Genomic DNA, 13010 nt, shown 5'->3' with positions numbered 1-13010 from the left:
CTGCAGTTACTGGGCGTCGAAATTTCGTCGAATCTTAACTTCGGACAGTTCATAGAGTCTAAGGCGAAGGTAGCTGCAAGGAAACTTGGAGTCCTTTCAAAGGTACGGCGGTACTTTACACCGGGACAGCTTTTGACCCTGTACAAAGCACAGATCCGGCCATGTGTGGAGTACTGCTGTCATATCTGGGCAGGCGCAGCAAAGTACCAACTCGCGGTACTAGATTCGGTGGAGAGGCGAGCCAAAAAGTTGTTCGGTGACCAAGACCTAAATTTAATCAGTCTTGAGCACAGGCGTAGAGTGGCTAGTCTCTCGGTATTTTACAGGCTGCATTTTGGGGAGTGTGCGCAGGAATTACACGACATAATTCCACCAGCACCTTTCTACCATCGGACGTTCAGACATACGGCTGGAATCCATCCTTATGTAGTAGACGTGCCACGCGTTCGAACGAAAAAGTTTGAATCATCGTTCCTTGTGCGTACTGCTAAGGATTGGAATAAGTTGCCGGCGTCAGTTTTTCCGTCCAAGTACGATGTGGGGGCCTTCAAGAGTAGAGTGAATAGGCATCTACAAAGCTAGCGCGTACCATCTTTAGACCACATCTTCACCTCATCGGGTGAGATCGTGGTCAAGCGCTAACTTTTTAAATATAAAAAAAAAAAAAAAAAAACCTCCTGGAAGAATTCGTATCCATATACGATCATATCATTATTATGGGAGACTTTAATACGTGTCTTTTAAAACAAGACGTAAGATCTGCAAGATTAAATAATATTATTGAGGCAGCCAATATGCACATTCTTCCTCTTTCAGCCACACATTTCTTTCCGAATTGCGTCCCATCACTTCTAGACCTAATAATTGTCTCTTCTCCTGATCATGTTGCTAAGCATGGTCAATATGCTGCCGATGCTTTTTCATATCATGACCTTATTTATATGTCATATAAAATTCGACCTCCTAAGGCAAAGTCAAAATTTCTACTTCAGCGCAACTTTGCGAATATGAATCTTGATAAATTGAGAAAGGATGCCCTGAACACCGACTGGAACGTAATTTTCAGTGCCAAGACAGTTGATGAACAGGTGGACACATTTAATTCAATATTAGTCAAATTATTCGATATCCATGCTCCTATTCGTCCCGTGAGAATTCGCCACGCACCTGCACCTTGGCTAACTGAAGATATTAGAAATCTAATAAACAAAAAAAACAAAGCCAAGGCTAAATACAAGGCCAATCCCAGCGATGAAAATCGTGAAAAGCTTCGACAAGCTCGAAATCGCTGCAATATGGCGTGTAGAGATTCACAACGACGCCATATCCATAAATCTGTTCAAGATGAAGATCCTGCCAAGGTCTGGAAATTTCTTAGAAAACTTGGAGTTGGTAAGCAACAGAACTCTCCAACAGATAATACTGACTTAAATGGTCTCAATCTCCATTTTTCCTCTTCATCGTTCATAAGTAACATAGATAAATCGAACACCTTAAAATATCTTTCTAGTATACCCAACTCCAGTAACTGCTCTTTCAATTTTAGTCAATTCACGGATCGTGATGTCGAGAAGAGTATTCTATCCATTTCCTCTGACTCTGTTGGCGGTGACTGCATTAGCCGTAAGATGGTCATTCCTTTACTTGATATTCTTATTCCCATCATCAAACGCATCCTAAATTATTCAATTACCACCAGGTCATTTCCCAATCAATGGAAAGAGGCACAAATAATTCCTCTACCCAAAAAGTCCAAACCATCCTCTCCGTCGGACTATCGACCAATATCCATACTTCCGTTTTTGTCCAAAGTCCTAGAGCGCCTTGTCCATCAACAACTTAACTCCTTCCTCTCCTGCAACAATCTTTTAAATCCATATCAATCTGGCTTCCGTCCTGGCCATAGTACGGCTACTGCACTCTTGAAAATCACTGACGACATAAGGTTAGGAATGGATGATCAAAAGCTCACGGTGCTGACATTGTTGGATTTCAGCAATGCTTTCTGCACTGTGGATTTTGATATTTTACTTGCAATTATGCGCTCTCTTAACATATCTCCGGCTGTGATTGACTGGTTTCATAGTTACTTGTATGGGCGTCGGCAACGTGTGCGAGTTCAAGATAATTATTCCTCTTGGTGTAGCATAAATGCCGGCGTACCGCAAGGTGGCGTGTTGTTCCCACTTCTATTTGCAATTTTCATTAATTCTATAAGCTCTCAAATATCTTCTCTCTACCACCTATATGCAGACGATCTCCAAATATATAACCAGTCGACTTTAGCTGAGTTACCAAGTGCTATAAATATAGCTAACATGGATTTGGCCAGTATTTCGCGTTGGGCTAAATCTTATGGTTTGCAAGTCAATCTTGCTAAGACGCAAGCTATCATTGTTGGCAGCTCGCGTCTTATTAGTAAAATTGACTGGCATCAACTACCACCTATTATATTTGATGGCATAATAGTCCCGTACAGTGACACTGTGAAAAATCTTGGCGTGCTGATTGACCGTAATTTATCTTGGGTACCGCAGATACGGGAATTGAGTCGAAAATTGTTTGGAGCCCTTGGTTCTTTTCGACGCTTGTGTAATTTTCTTCCGATTCCTACCAAAGTTGCGCTTGTTCAGTCCTTACTTCTGCCTATACTTGACTATGCCGACATTTGCTATCCTGATCTCACAGAGGAGCAATTAAATAAACTTGACCGCCTTCAAAATGTTGGTATACGGTTTATATTTGGGGTACGCAAATATGACCACATATCCGAATATCGTGTAAAGCTCAAGTGGCTCCCAATCCGTCTTCGCCGGAATGCTCACATTCTTTCTACTTTATATAATATACTGTTCAATCCACTTGCTCCACATTATTTGAAAGAACGTTTTAAGTTTACATATCTCACTCATGACCACACCTTGCGTTCTAGTACAAACTTTTCTCTTCTTACTCCTTCACACACCTCTTCTTTCTACTCAAAATCGTTCACGGTTTACGCTGTGAAACTATGGAACTCCTTACCTCTCTCTATTAGATGCAGTAAAAGTATTGAATCGTTTAAAAAACATGTCAAAGATCACTATCTGCAGCTCTAATTTGGCTATATATATATTGCTGAAATATTGTATTATTTTATTTTCTCTTATTAATATTTCTATTGTTTTTATTTTTATTTCTTATCACTGTTCGTGTGCACCCTACCGATTTGGTTTACTTAGCTTAATTTCTACCCAAAGGTTGTCTGGCAGAGATCGCTGCTTAGCGATAAGACCGCCTTTTGTGAAAATCCTGTTGTACTTTCTTTTTTTGTAACTCCATGATAGTGCACAATAAAGTTTATTTGTATTTGTATTTGTTCATCAACGGCAGAACTAATCAACGTAAGAGGCCGAGAGTTAACATAAGCCTCGACCTGTGTGATCAGAGTGCAAAACTCTTCGAATGTTAAGCGGGATTCGCCTACGACGCGTTTCAGATGTCCTTTTACGGACTTAACTCCTGCTTCCCACAGTCCTCCGAAGTGAGGGGCACCAGGAGGAATAAAATGCCATGTTGTGCTGTCGTTAGCTAACAGTTGGGAAATTTCGTCAACGACAGTTGATTTGCTGTTTTTGAACGCGAGGTCTAATTCTTTGGACGCGCCTATGAAATTAGTCCCACAATCACTCCAGATGTCTTTACAATGCCCACGTCGGGAAGTAAAACGTTTGAAAGCTGCTAAAAACGCATCACTGGATAGTGAACTAACCAGCTCAAGGTGAATGGTCTTTGTAACCATACACAAAAACACACCTATGTAAGCTTTACAAGTTTTGGTGCATCTACCAGAGTACAGTTTCAGAGTAAATGCACCACAAAAGTCTACGCCGCTGGTCAAAAACGGGCGTGACGGATTGACTCTGCACTGTGGTAAATAACCCATTAACGGAGTCATAGGTCGTGCAGTTTGGGTAAAACAAGGTTTACATAATCTTAAAATCTTTTTTACCAAGTTTTTTGCTCGGAGAATCCAATATTTTTGGTGAATAACATTTAATGTGAGCGAATTTCCGCCATGTAGAGTTCTTAAATGAGCATCAATTACAATTAACTTTGCTAAGTTACATTTGTGATGTAAGATTATAGGAGACTTCATATCAGGTGGTATTTGAGCATTTACAAGTCGTCCACCGACTCTAATAATTTTCTCATTGTCTAGGATCGGATTCAAAGGTAAAAGTTTACTATTTTTTGGGATAGGTTTGCTTTGTGATAACAATCCTATTTCACTTTCAAAGTAAACAGAGTGTGACATTCGAATGCAAGTTTTTAATGCATTTTTTATTTCGTCAGTAGTGAGGTATGTCAGTTTTATATTATCAATCCTTTTGAGAACCTTATCTTTACATAGCCGCAAAAATCGAAAGCAATAGGCTGTCACACGTATAAGTCTAAGTATATTTGAGTATCTATTGAGGTACATGGTACATGCATTGGGTTCAGAGGTGCATAAGTAACTGACTTTTGCTCTCGGTTTTGCTTCGACTGTGGTTTCAGGTATAGTGAAATTAGGGTAACAAATCTCAACAGACTCGCGAAGAATGGCTGGACCTTCCCACCATAGTTTTGACTGCATTAACTCGTCAAGACTGATACCGCGTGAGGCGCAGTCCGCGGGGTTATCCGCAGACTTAATATGATGCCATTGACTACTATTAGTAACATTCAAGATTTCGGTAGTGCGATTACCAACAAATGGCTTCCAAGTATTTGGAGTTTTACGCTACCAAGCCAAAACTATTGTGGAATCTGTCCAAGCAAATACACAATTATTATCAATATTTAGACTGGATTTAACATATAGTATCAATTTAGACAACAGGACTGCCCCACAAAGTTCAAGACGTGGCAAGGAGATCTGTTTAACGGGAACGACCTTTGTTTTGGCTGCGAACAGACTTACTTTTATCTTATTGTCCGTGATAACTCTGATGTAAATAACCGCAGCGTAAGCGGCGCAAGAGGCGTAACAATAGCCGTGCAATTCAATTTTTACATTATTTGCAATCCCTAACCAACGTGGAAGCTGAATGGCCTGCATGTGTTCAAAATTAGTCTGGTACTTCTGCCATTCAGTTTTCAGGTCTTCAGGAAGTTCAGAGTCCCAGTCCAGGCCGGCTAGCCACAACTTCTGCATAAATATTTTTAAAACAACCACGCAAGGTGCTAGCCAACCCAGAGGGTCAAACGTTTTAGCTATTGGAGATAGCACACTTCGTTTTGTAACAACGTCGTTGTCACGAGGTAAGTTAACTACCAGTTCTAATATATAACTTTGTGGTTTCCAGGCTATGCCCAGAGCTTTCACCGAATCATCCATTTTAATATTCACTGAACCTTTTAACGCTTTTTTCGAATCAGGAATCTCATTTAAAACCGTTTCACTATTAGACGACCACTTATGAAGAAGAAAACCACCACGTTTAAACAGTTCAGTTAAGCGACGTTGAAGCCGTTGAGTGTCTTCTTCTGTAGATGAGCCCGTCATCAAATCGTCCATATAGAGATCAGTTTTTCGAAGTTCAGCTTCAGGACACTCTCCACGTTCGTCCTCTGCAAGTTGATGAAGTGTCCTTATGGCAAGATATGGAGCACATGAACTGCCATATGTGACGGTAAGTAACCGATACTCTCTGATCGGGTCTTCCGATGACTCGCGCCACAAGATTCTCTGGTAATCAGTGTCTTGCTTTGAGATACGTATCTGTTGGTACATTTGTTATATATCAGCTACTAGGCAGTACTTATGTTGTCTCCACCGTGTTACTAAAGCTCGTATATCTTGTTGCAGCGGGGGGCCGATGAGTAACTCATCGTTAAGTGAGTTTCCGTCTACAGGTTTAGCGCTTCCGTCAAAAACTACGCGCAACTTTGTAGTGAGGCTCGAGGCACGAAGAATAGCATGATGTGGTAAGTAATAAGCTCTATTCTTCTTCTCTATTTCAGGGACAATCTCCATGTGACCGAGTGACTCATATTGCCTCATGAACTTGCAGTATTCTTCGTGAAATTCGGGTCTTCGCTTAAACTTATTCTCCATCTGATGTAAGCGCTTTAAAGCAAGTTGTCTGGAGTTGCCTAAATTTGGGGCGTCTTCGTCCTTGAAGGGTAGGCGAACCTCATATCGACCGTCAGTGTTTCGAGTGTGAGTTTTCTTAAAATGCTCTTCACACTGCCTTTTAGCTTTTGACAGAGGCTTCACGTTTGGTGAATTTTCATTGATCTCCCAAAACTGACGTAGTAACTGATCAACTTCGACTTGTGTGTGCATAACAACTACTTTGTGTGACTGATGGCCAGACTGCGCCACTTCGCCGCTTACCAGCCATCCCAATCTTGAGTTCAATGCGACCAGAGATTCATTGCGTTTAATTATTCCATCAAGAATAATGTGCGCATATACAACTGCACCTAAAAGCACATCGATAGATCCTGGCTTGTGAAAGTGTGGATCTGCAAGATCTGAAATCTCAGAAGAAGGCCAGCGGGGTTAGGCAGTAAAAAACTAAAAACGAAACGTTCGATCGTTTCGTCTAAGCGATAGCGTCTCTCGTTTTTCCGTGTAAGGCTAGGCAGTAACAGACGACAGTCGCTTTCGTGCAGACGAAGGTGAATCGTCAAAAAAACAAATTATATACATAATAATTAATGAACAATATTTTAAAGATCGGTTACCGTAGGAAACTGCATCTAGCTTGTCTTCTTTTTGATATAATTAATTTACAGTCACCTAGTTACCTATTTTGTAAGCTTGAGTGGTCTAAAGGTAACCGTCCCAAACAAAGACAGGGGTCTTTGCAACTATGCACAAAGCGACATAAGTCTGCCGCATTTCGAGGTAGTGTTCGATACGCTGCCACGAGATGTTGGAATAATATCCCGCCACCTATTAAGAATGCGCTAACTAAATTAACTTTTAAAAGAAAGCTAAAAGTATTTATATTAGAAGTCCAAAAACATTAAATTTATAATAAATCTTTTTTCTAATTTTTTTTTTCCTGCACTCTGGCTGCTTATCGAAATGTGGAAGGGAAGTACATACATATGTAAAAGGGAGACTAATATTGTTCCAGAATTTCTATTTGTTTTAAGTTACATTGAAGTAATGATAGTGAATAAGTTTTTTTTCTTTAATATTGTTTTAAATACCTTGCATATTGAACTTAGGACCCGTTAATTATACATAACTTTAACTTCTTTTTATACCATAGTTCTTATATTATTTATTAGTCCTTATCTTATTTTATCTTTTGTAATATTGAAATTTTTATTTATCTTTATATTTAAATATTTATGTTTGGTTATCCACCGCTGCAACTGGCGTGCGGATAGTCGTGAGGGTTTTCGCGGAAGATCAGCGCTGAGTGTTCCAGAGAGGAACACCCAGCATACAAAGCTGAGGGAGGACCCTATCCGGTCAGCATTGCAACGTTAATTATAAATGTTTCTTTATTCTAGTGTAATTTTAATTTTATTCTGTTTCATGTATTTATAATTATTTTGTAATATGTTAGTTTTTTATTGCGTTGTAATGGTGCGAAGGATTAAATGTTATTTTATTTTATTTTTTATTTTAAATTATTGTCTATACTTGACGATGAACATTGTGTCATTTGAATTTGACGTATAAAGTTGAAATATTCTCGCGGTAAAAATACAAAAGTTTAGTGAAGTATTTGTGTTTCAATGTACGTTTTGTAAAATTAAAATTCTAAAAACGCAAGCAGTGAGCAAATCGCCATAATGGTGGAATTTATGGAAAGGTACGTCAATAACGTATTAAACACCCCGCAGGGAAGAGTGTGGAGCCAGGAACTTTGTCAACCATTAAAGATGTTGCTGGGTCAGGTAGGTAGTGATCCTGACAAGTCTATGGAGCAATGGATCAAGGTTGGTTCTAATGTAATAATGATTGTAAACATAAAACAAGACATTCATTCTGAAGCATGTTTGTTATGGCAGACACATCCTTTTTTATTTTACTTATCCTTTGCAAGTGCCCTTGCTATTGAATAATGTATTTTATACAACAATAGTTTTGTAGTTGCCATTTTCCTAGCTACAAATATCACATTTCATCACCCAAACTTTATATTTTAGGACTACCAGTAGAGGAACAGTCAAATGAGGAGCCTCCAGTTGAGGAACCATCTATCCAAATACAAATTTTGGAGCTCACTGACAGTAATTTATTACAATCCTGTTATTTCATTTAGAAAACAGATATGCAAATCTATTCTTCAGTTGGTAACTATATTAATAGAAAAATATTTAATTAGTACCTCAATTTATTTGCCCATGTTTCTGTTTAATCATTTGGTTAAAATAAATAAATTAAAATCAATTGATACAATTTAATGTTTAGTTTTACCTTATTATATACAGTTTAAACATTAATATTTACTAACTTTATAATGATATTTCAGATGATGAACAAAATGATATATATAGTTTTTGTTACAACGCTGCAAAATGTTGGAACAACATACCACCTCCTCTGAGGTGTTTTAAATCTAAATTTACCTTTAAAAAAACATATAAAAACCTTCTAACTGATAATCAAAAAACCTAGATATTGCTGTGTCAAATTGCATGCGGATTGTTTCGACATCTCGGAGTTGCCTATATATTAGTAGTTTTTATACCTTTGTTTGATTTGTGTTGTTTTTTCTTTTATTATATTACTATATTTTTTTATTTTTTTTAATATAACGATCTTAATTGTTGATTTCTTTTTGTTCTCTTTTAGGTCTGTACGTTACATTTTTTAATCGTAATTTTTGTCATAAGTTTAAGTCTCACGGTTGACTGAGCATTTATTCTAAATATTTATTTATAGTTTTTCTTTTATGTTGTTTACTGTACTCATTTTTTAGGGTTCATTGAAAATCGGCGCTGCGGTACCCGCCGCAGCACATTTCGAATGAACACCTTTTCTTTTGAATAAATGTATTTCTTTCTTTCTTTCTTATATGTTGCCTCCTCTTCAAGAGCTGCCCCATCATCAGTTCAAAGGAGAGGGAAATGGCATCCAGGACCCTCACTCACTGGCTTATTAATTTAATGCTAATTCCGATAGACTTTGTGTAGATTTTAGGGAGTTAAACTCAAATACCATACCTGAACATTATCCCTTACCTCGAATCGACGAACAAATAGACCAGCTTACGGGTGCTAATTTCTTCTCCTCATTGGACATGGCTTCTGGTTTCCACCAGATCCCTATCCACCCTGAGTCAGTGGAGAAGACAGCTTTCGTGACAAACGAAGGACAATACGAGTATCTCGCCATGCCATTTGGTTTGCGGAATGCTCCCTCAGTCTTTCAGAGATGTATCACAGGGGCTCTTAGTCATTTACAAGATAAACCACTTATCTATATGGATGACGTGTTATGTCATTCTGCTAACATCTCGGATGGACTGAAGCGCCTTGACCTTGTTTTAGGCGCGTTAACAGAAGCCGGGTTTACACTCAATATAAAGAAATGTAAATTTATGAAACAACGAATTGACTACCTAGGGTATTCTGTACAATCCGGCGAGATTAGGCCCAATCCGCGGAAGATTCAAGCATTGGCAGATGCCCCTGAGCCTAAATCGGCTACTAATGTTCGCCAATTTCTCGGTCTAGCCTCCTACTTTCGGAAATTTATTCCCGAGTTCACACGTATTGTCGGCCCCCTATACCCTCTTACAAAGCTTAAAGGACGAATTACTTGGACTACTGAACATGAAAAGATACGGCGCAAAATTATACGCATTCTCACGTCCGAACCGGTGCTAACTATATTCGACCCACAACTTCCGGTGGAGCTACATACCGACGCTAGCTCGGAAGGGTATGGAGCAATCCTTTTACAAAAGAAAAATAATCTTCCGCACGTTGTTGAGTATTATAGCCGCCGTACAGCGGACGCGGAAACTCGTTATCATTCATACGAGTTAGAAACTTTAGCAGTCGTCAGAGCTATAGAGCATTTTCGCCATTATTTATATGGTAAGCGATTTGTTGTAGTTACCGACTGCAATTCGCTCAAGGCGTCGAAATCGAAGAAAGACCTAACACCCCGCGTTTACCGATGGTGGGCTTATTTACAAGCTTATGATTTCGACATTATGTATCGCGAAGGAAGTAAAATGGAGCATGTTGACTACCTGTCCCGAAATCCACTGTTAGATTCTGCTGTTCCTTTCACTTCAGTAAATCCTCAGCTTAAAACTGTCAATTACGTTGAACTACATCAGGGATGGCTATCAGTTGAACAGAAACGCGACGCAGAAATTCAGGATCTCATCGCAAAACATAATAATAATAGCTTTCCTGAAACAGTAGGTCAAACATATGACGTTAGAGATGGCGTACTCTATAGGAAGATTACTCGTAATAAAGCGGTTTCATGGTTACCCGTAGTTCCACGGTCTCTTATTTGGACACTAATTAATCATGTCCACAACGAAATGCAACATTTAGGCAGGGACAAAACTCTAGACAAGTTATATGAAAAGTATTGGTTTCCCGATATGTCTAAATCTGTGCGAAAATTTATAGATTCGTGTATCATTTGTAAGGCATCGAAAGGTCCATCGGGTGCTTTACCTGTTCAGCTTCATTCGATTCCAAAAGTATCCGTGCCTTGGCACATGATTCATATAGATTTTTCGGGGAAGCTGAGCGGGAAGAGTGACCGATAAAAGTATTGCTCGGTAATAATCGATGCCTTTACCAAATACATTTTACTCGAACATACTTTGTCAGTCGATTCCAAGAGTGCAATATATGCCATAAAAAAGCGGTGTGTCTTTTTGGAGCCCCGAAAAGAATCATCGCAGATCAGGGCCGTTGCTACGTTAGCTCAGATTTTAAGAGCTTTTGTCAAGAGTATAAAATAGACCAGTAGGTAGGAATTAGGGCAACCAGATACGCCATCATTCAGCGTATCTGGATTGCCCTAATTCTTAACTTTATTCAGCTGTTCATTTCTCCATCAAGTACATGCAGATCTATAACAGATGATCTTAAGCAGTTTTATAAACATAATCTAACACATCACATATTTGACAGCAGTCATCCATAACTTTATTTAGCTGTTCAGCTGGGCTGTTCATTCTATGCGGATCTATATCATAGACAACCCATGTATGAAGTTGGTGTACGGATAGCAGTTGTTTATTTAGAAATTAACTTCATTCAGCTACTAAGTCTACCAGATAATTATTAATTCTGAGTACACGGGCCCATAATATACATCCTTAATAACAAACTGCAAACCGCCTACTTAATTTATAGTAGCAAGGTATTAGAATGGCATCATATAGCTCATGATGAACAATTTTTACTACATGAAGACCACTTAACCTTTTTTTCACTATAATTACTTGCACTCGATCTTCAATATTCAACACCATATTTTTAAAAGGAATTCTTAAAAGTAATGTGCTGAAAGTGCTTTTCTTATTTACTGAACGAATGAAACAAAATATCTCAATTTATAACAATTTATTTCATAAAATTACATTTTGTTCTTGACACCACTTATACAAACTTAATGCATTTTTTAATGCACATATATTTTTATGATAAATACAAGTTTGAATATTTGAAGAATATTGATTGTACAATGTTTCAAAATTTGGACAATTTATATCTTCTAAATTATAAACATCATTATTGTCTAGTATTTCTTTCAACCGTTTTACCTTTTCAACACCCTTAGTATAAACATGCTTATTCCTAAAAAAATCTGTAATACTACGCTTATACATATCATATGATATAAATCCTTCATTCCATAATATTCCTCGATTTCTTTCTATCCATGAAACTTGTAAACGTTCTTTTGAAGATAGATTATAAAATGGATAAGGTGGTTTTATTAACAATACAGTATTACACGTTTTGCTTAAAATTGCTATATCTTTAAATATAAATTTGTTTTGCTCGTTCTTGAAACCTTGGACATCAACAATAACATTCATGATATCTTCCGTACAATGTTACTTAAAGGCTTGTATTCAAAAAGACGATCGTTGATAATTAAACAGAAGCCAGTTGTATAGTCCGGTATGTCTTCTGAAGATTCTATTTCTAAACGTACATCTACTGGTCCAGTTTTCACGAGGTCATTCTGTCTGGAGCAGTCAATAATAAAAAGTGGAGCCTTTTCTTTGAATGTTTGCAGATTGAGCAACGGGTCGAGACCAGAACCATAATACGACTGACGAAAGTTAGCGTACATCTCATATAATATACAATGTTTACCTTCATCAAATTTCAGATTGAGTGACTCGTACGGATAATATTGAGAATTTAAAAATAATTTTATATTAGTAACTTTACAATGATCAAATGTGGAAGAGCTTTTAGTAGTATCATTTTTTCTACCACATTGTAACCCGAATATAACAAATCTCGGTTTTTCTAATTGAGATGCAGTTTTAACAGACCATGAATGTTTTGTTGTTTTAGGTAATAACGGATATTCATACAAATCCCAGTTTCTGAATGCTAACTAAATTGCTCGATCTCTTTCTAAGTGTTTAAGTAAAGTGAGTCTGTGAGGATCAGTGACTTTAATATGTGGTACTCTCCACTGAATCTTTTGAATATCTATAGAGATATTGTTATTTTTTTCCGTAATTACACAATTTTTCACAGAACTGCTTCTATGAAGTATTAGTTCATGTCTACAATTAATAATGATTTTACGATAATCTTCAGCAAATCCAAGGATTTTATTTAACGGGATAATAAAACTGAAATTTCCATCAGATTCTTTTGTTCCATTAATATTCCATCCCCAAATCTCAGCAACTTTATTTTCACCTTCATTCATTGAAATATAAGATTTTAATGTGGTAGTAATTCCAGCATTTTTAATACGGTCTATTTCAACCCCATTCTTTCGTATTTAATATCTTGGAATAAAAACAACATTGGATTGTTTATAAAATTTACCGCCTTTCTGC

The 13010-nt window shown here is 37.7% G+C and overlaps 1 protein-coding gene across 1 annotated transcript; it reads right to left on the bottom strand.

The window, feature by feature from the left end:
* Positions 1–4765: 4765 nt before the first annotated feature.
* LOC123722878 lies at positions 4766–6313 on the bottom strand. Its single transcript, XM_045685445.1, has 3 exons — positions 5810–6313; positions 5062–5746; positions 4766–4791 (listed from the first exon to the last, which is right to left on the bottom strand). Exons 1-3 carry the CDS (start codon positions 6311–6313, stop codon positions 4766–4768), a joined length of 1215 nt encoding a protein of 404 aa, XP_045541401.1.
* Between the last annotated feature and the right edge of the window lie 6697 nt (positions 6314–13010).

The sequence above is a fragment of the Papilio machaon genome, chromosome W, assembly GCF_912999745.1.
Source record: "Papilio machaon chromosome W, ilPapMach1.1, whole genome shotgun sequence".
In the NCBI taxonomy this organism is placed as follows: domain Eukaryota; kingdom Metazoa; phylum Arthropoda; class Insecta; order Lepidoptera; family Papilionidae; genus Papilio; species Papilio machaon.
This window is presented reverse-complemented; position numbering and strand designations above follow the sequence as displayed.

What these genes read in the sequence shown, in the direction of transcription:
- LOC123722878 (XM_045685445.1), bottom strand. Translation starts at nt 6,313, where the DNA reads ATGCACACACAAGTCGAAGTTGATCAGTTACTACGTCAGTTTTGGGAG. An exon ending in AACAAGATATACGAGCTTTA is followed by an intron (nt 5,747 to 5,809) that starts GTAACACGGTGG and finishes ATGTACCAACAG; the next exon opens with ATACGTATCTCAAAGCAAGA. An exon ending in GCAGGCCATTCAGCTTCCAC is followed by an intron (nt 4,792 to 5,061) that starts GTTGGTTAGGGA and finishes TTGCTTGGACAG; the next exon opens with ATTCCACAATAGTTTTGGCT.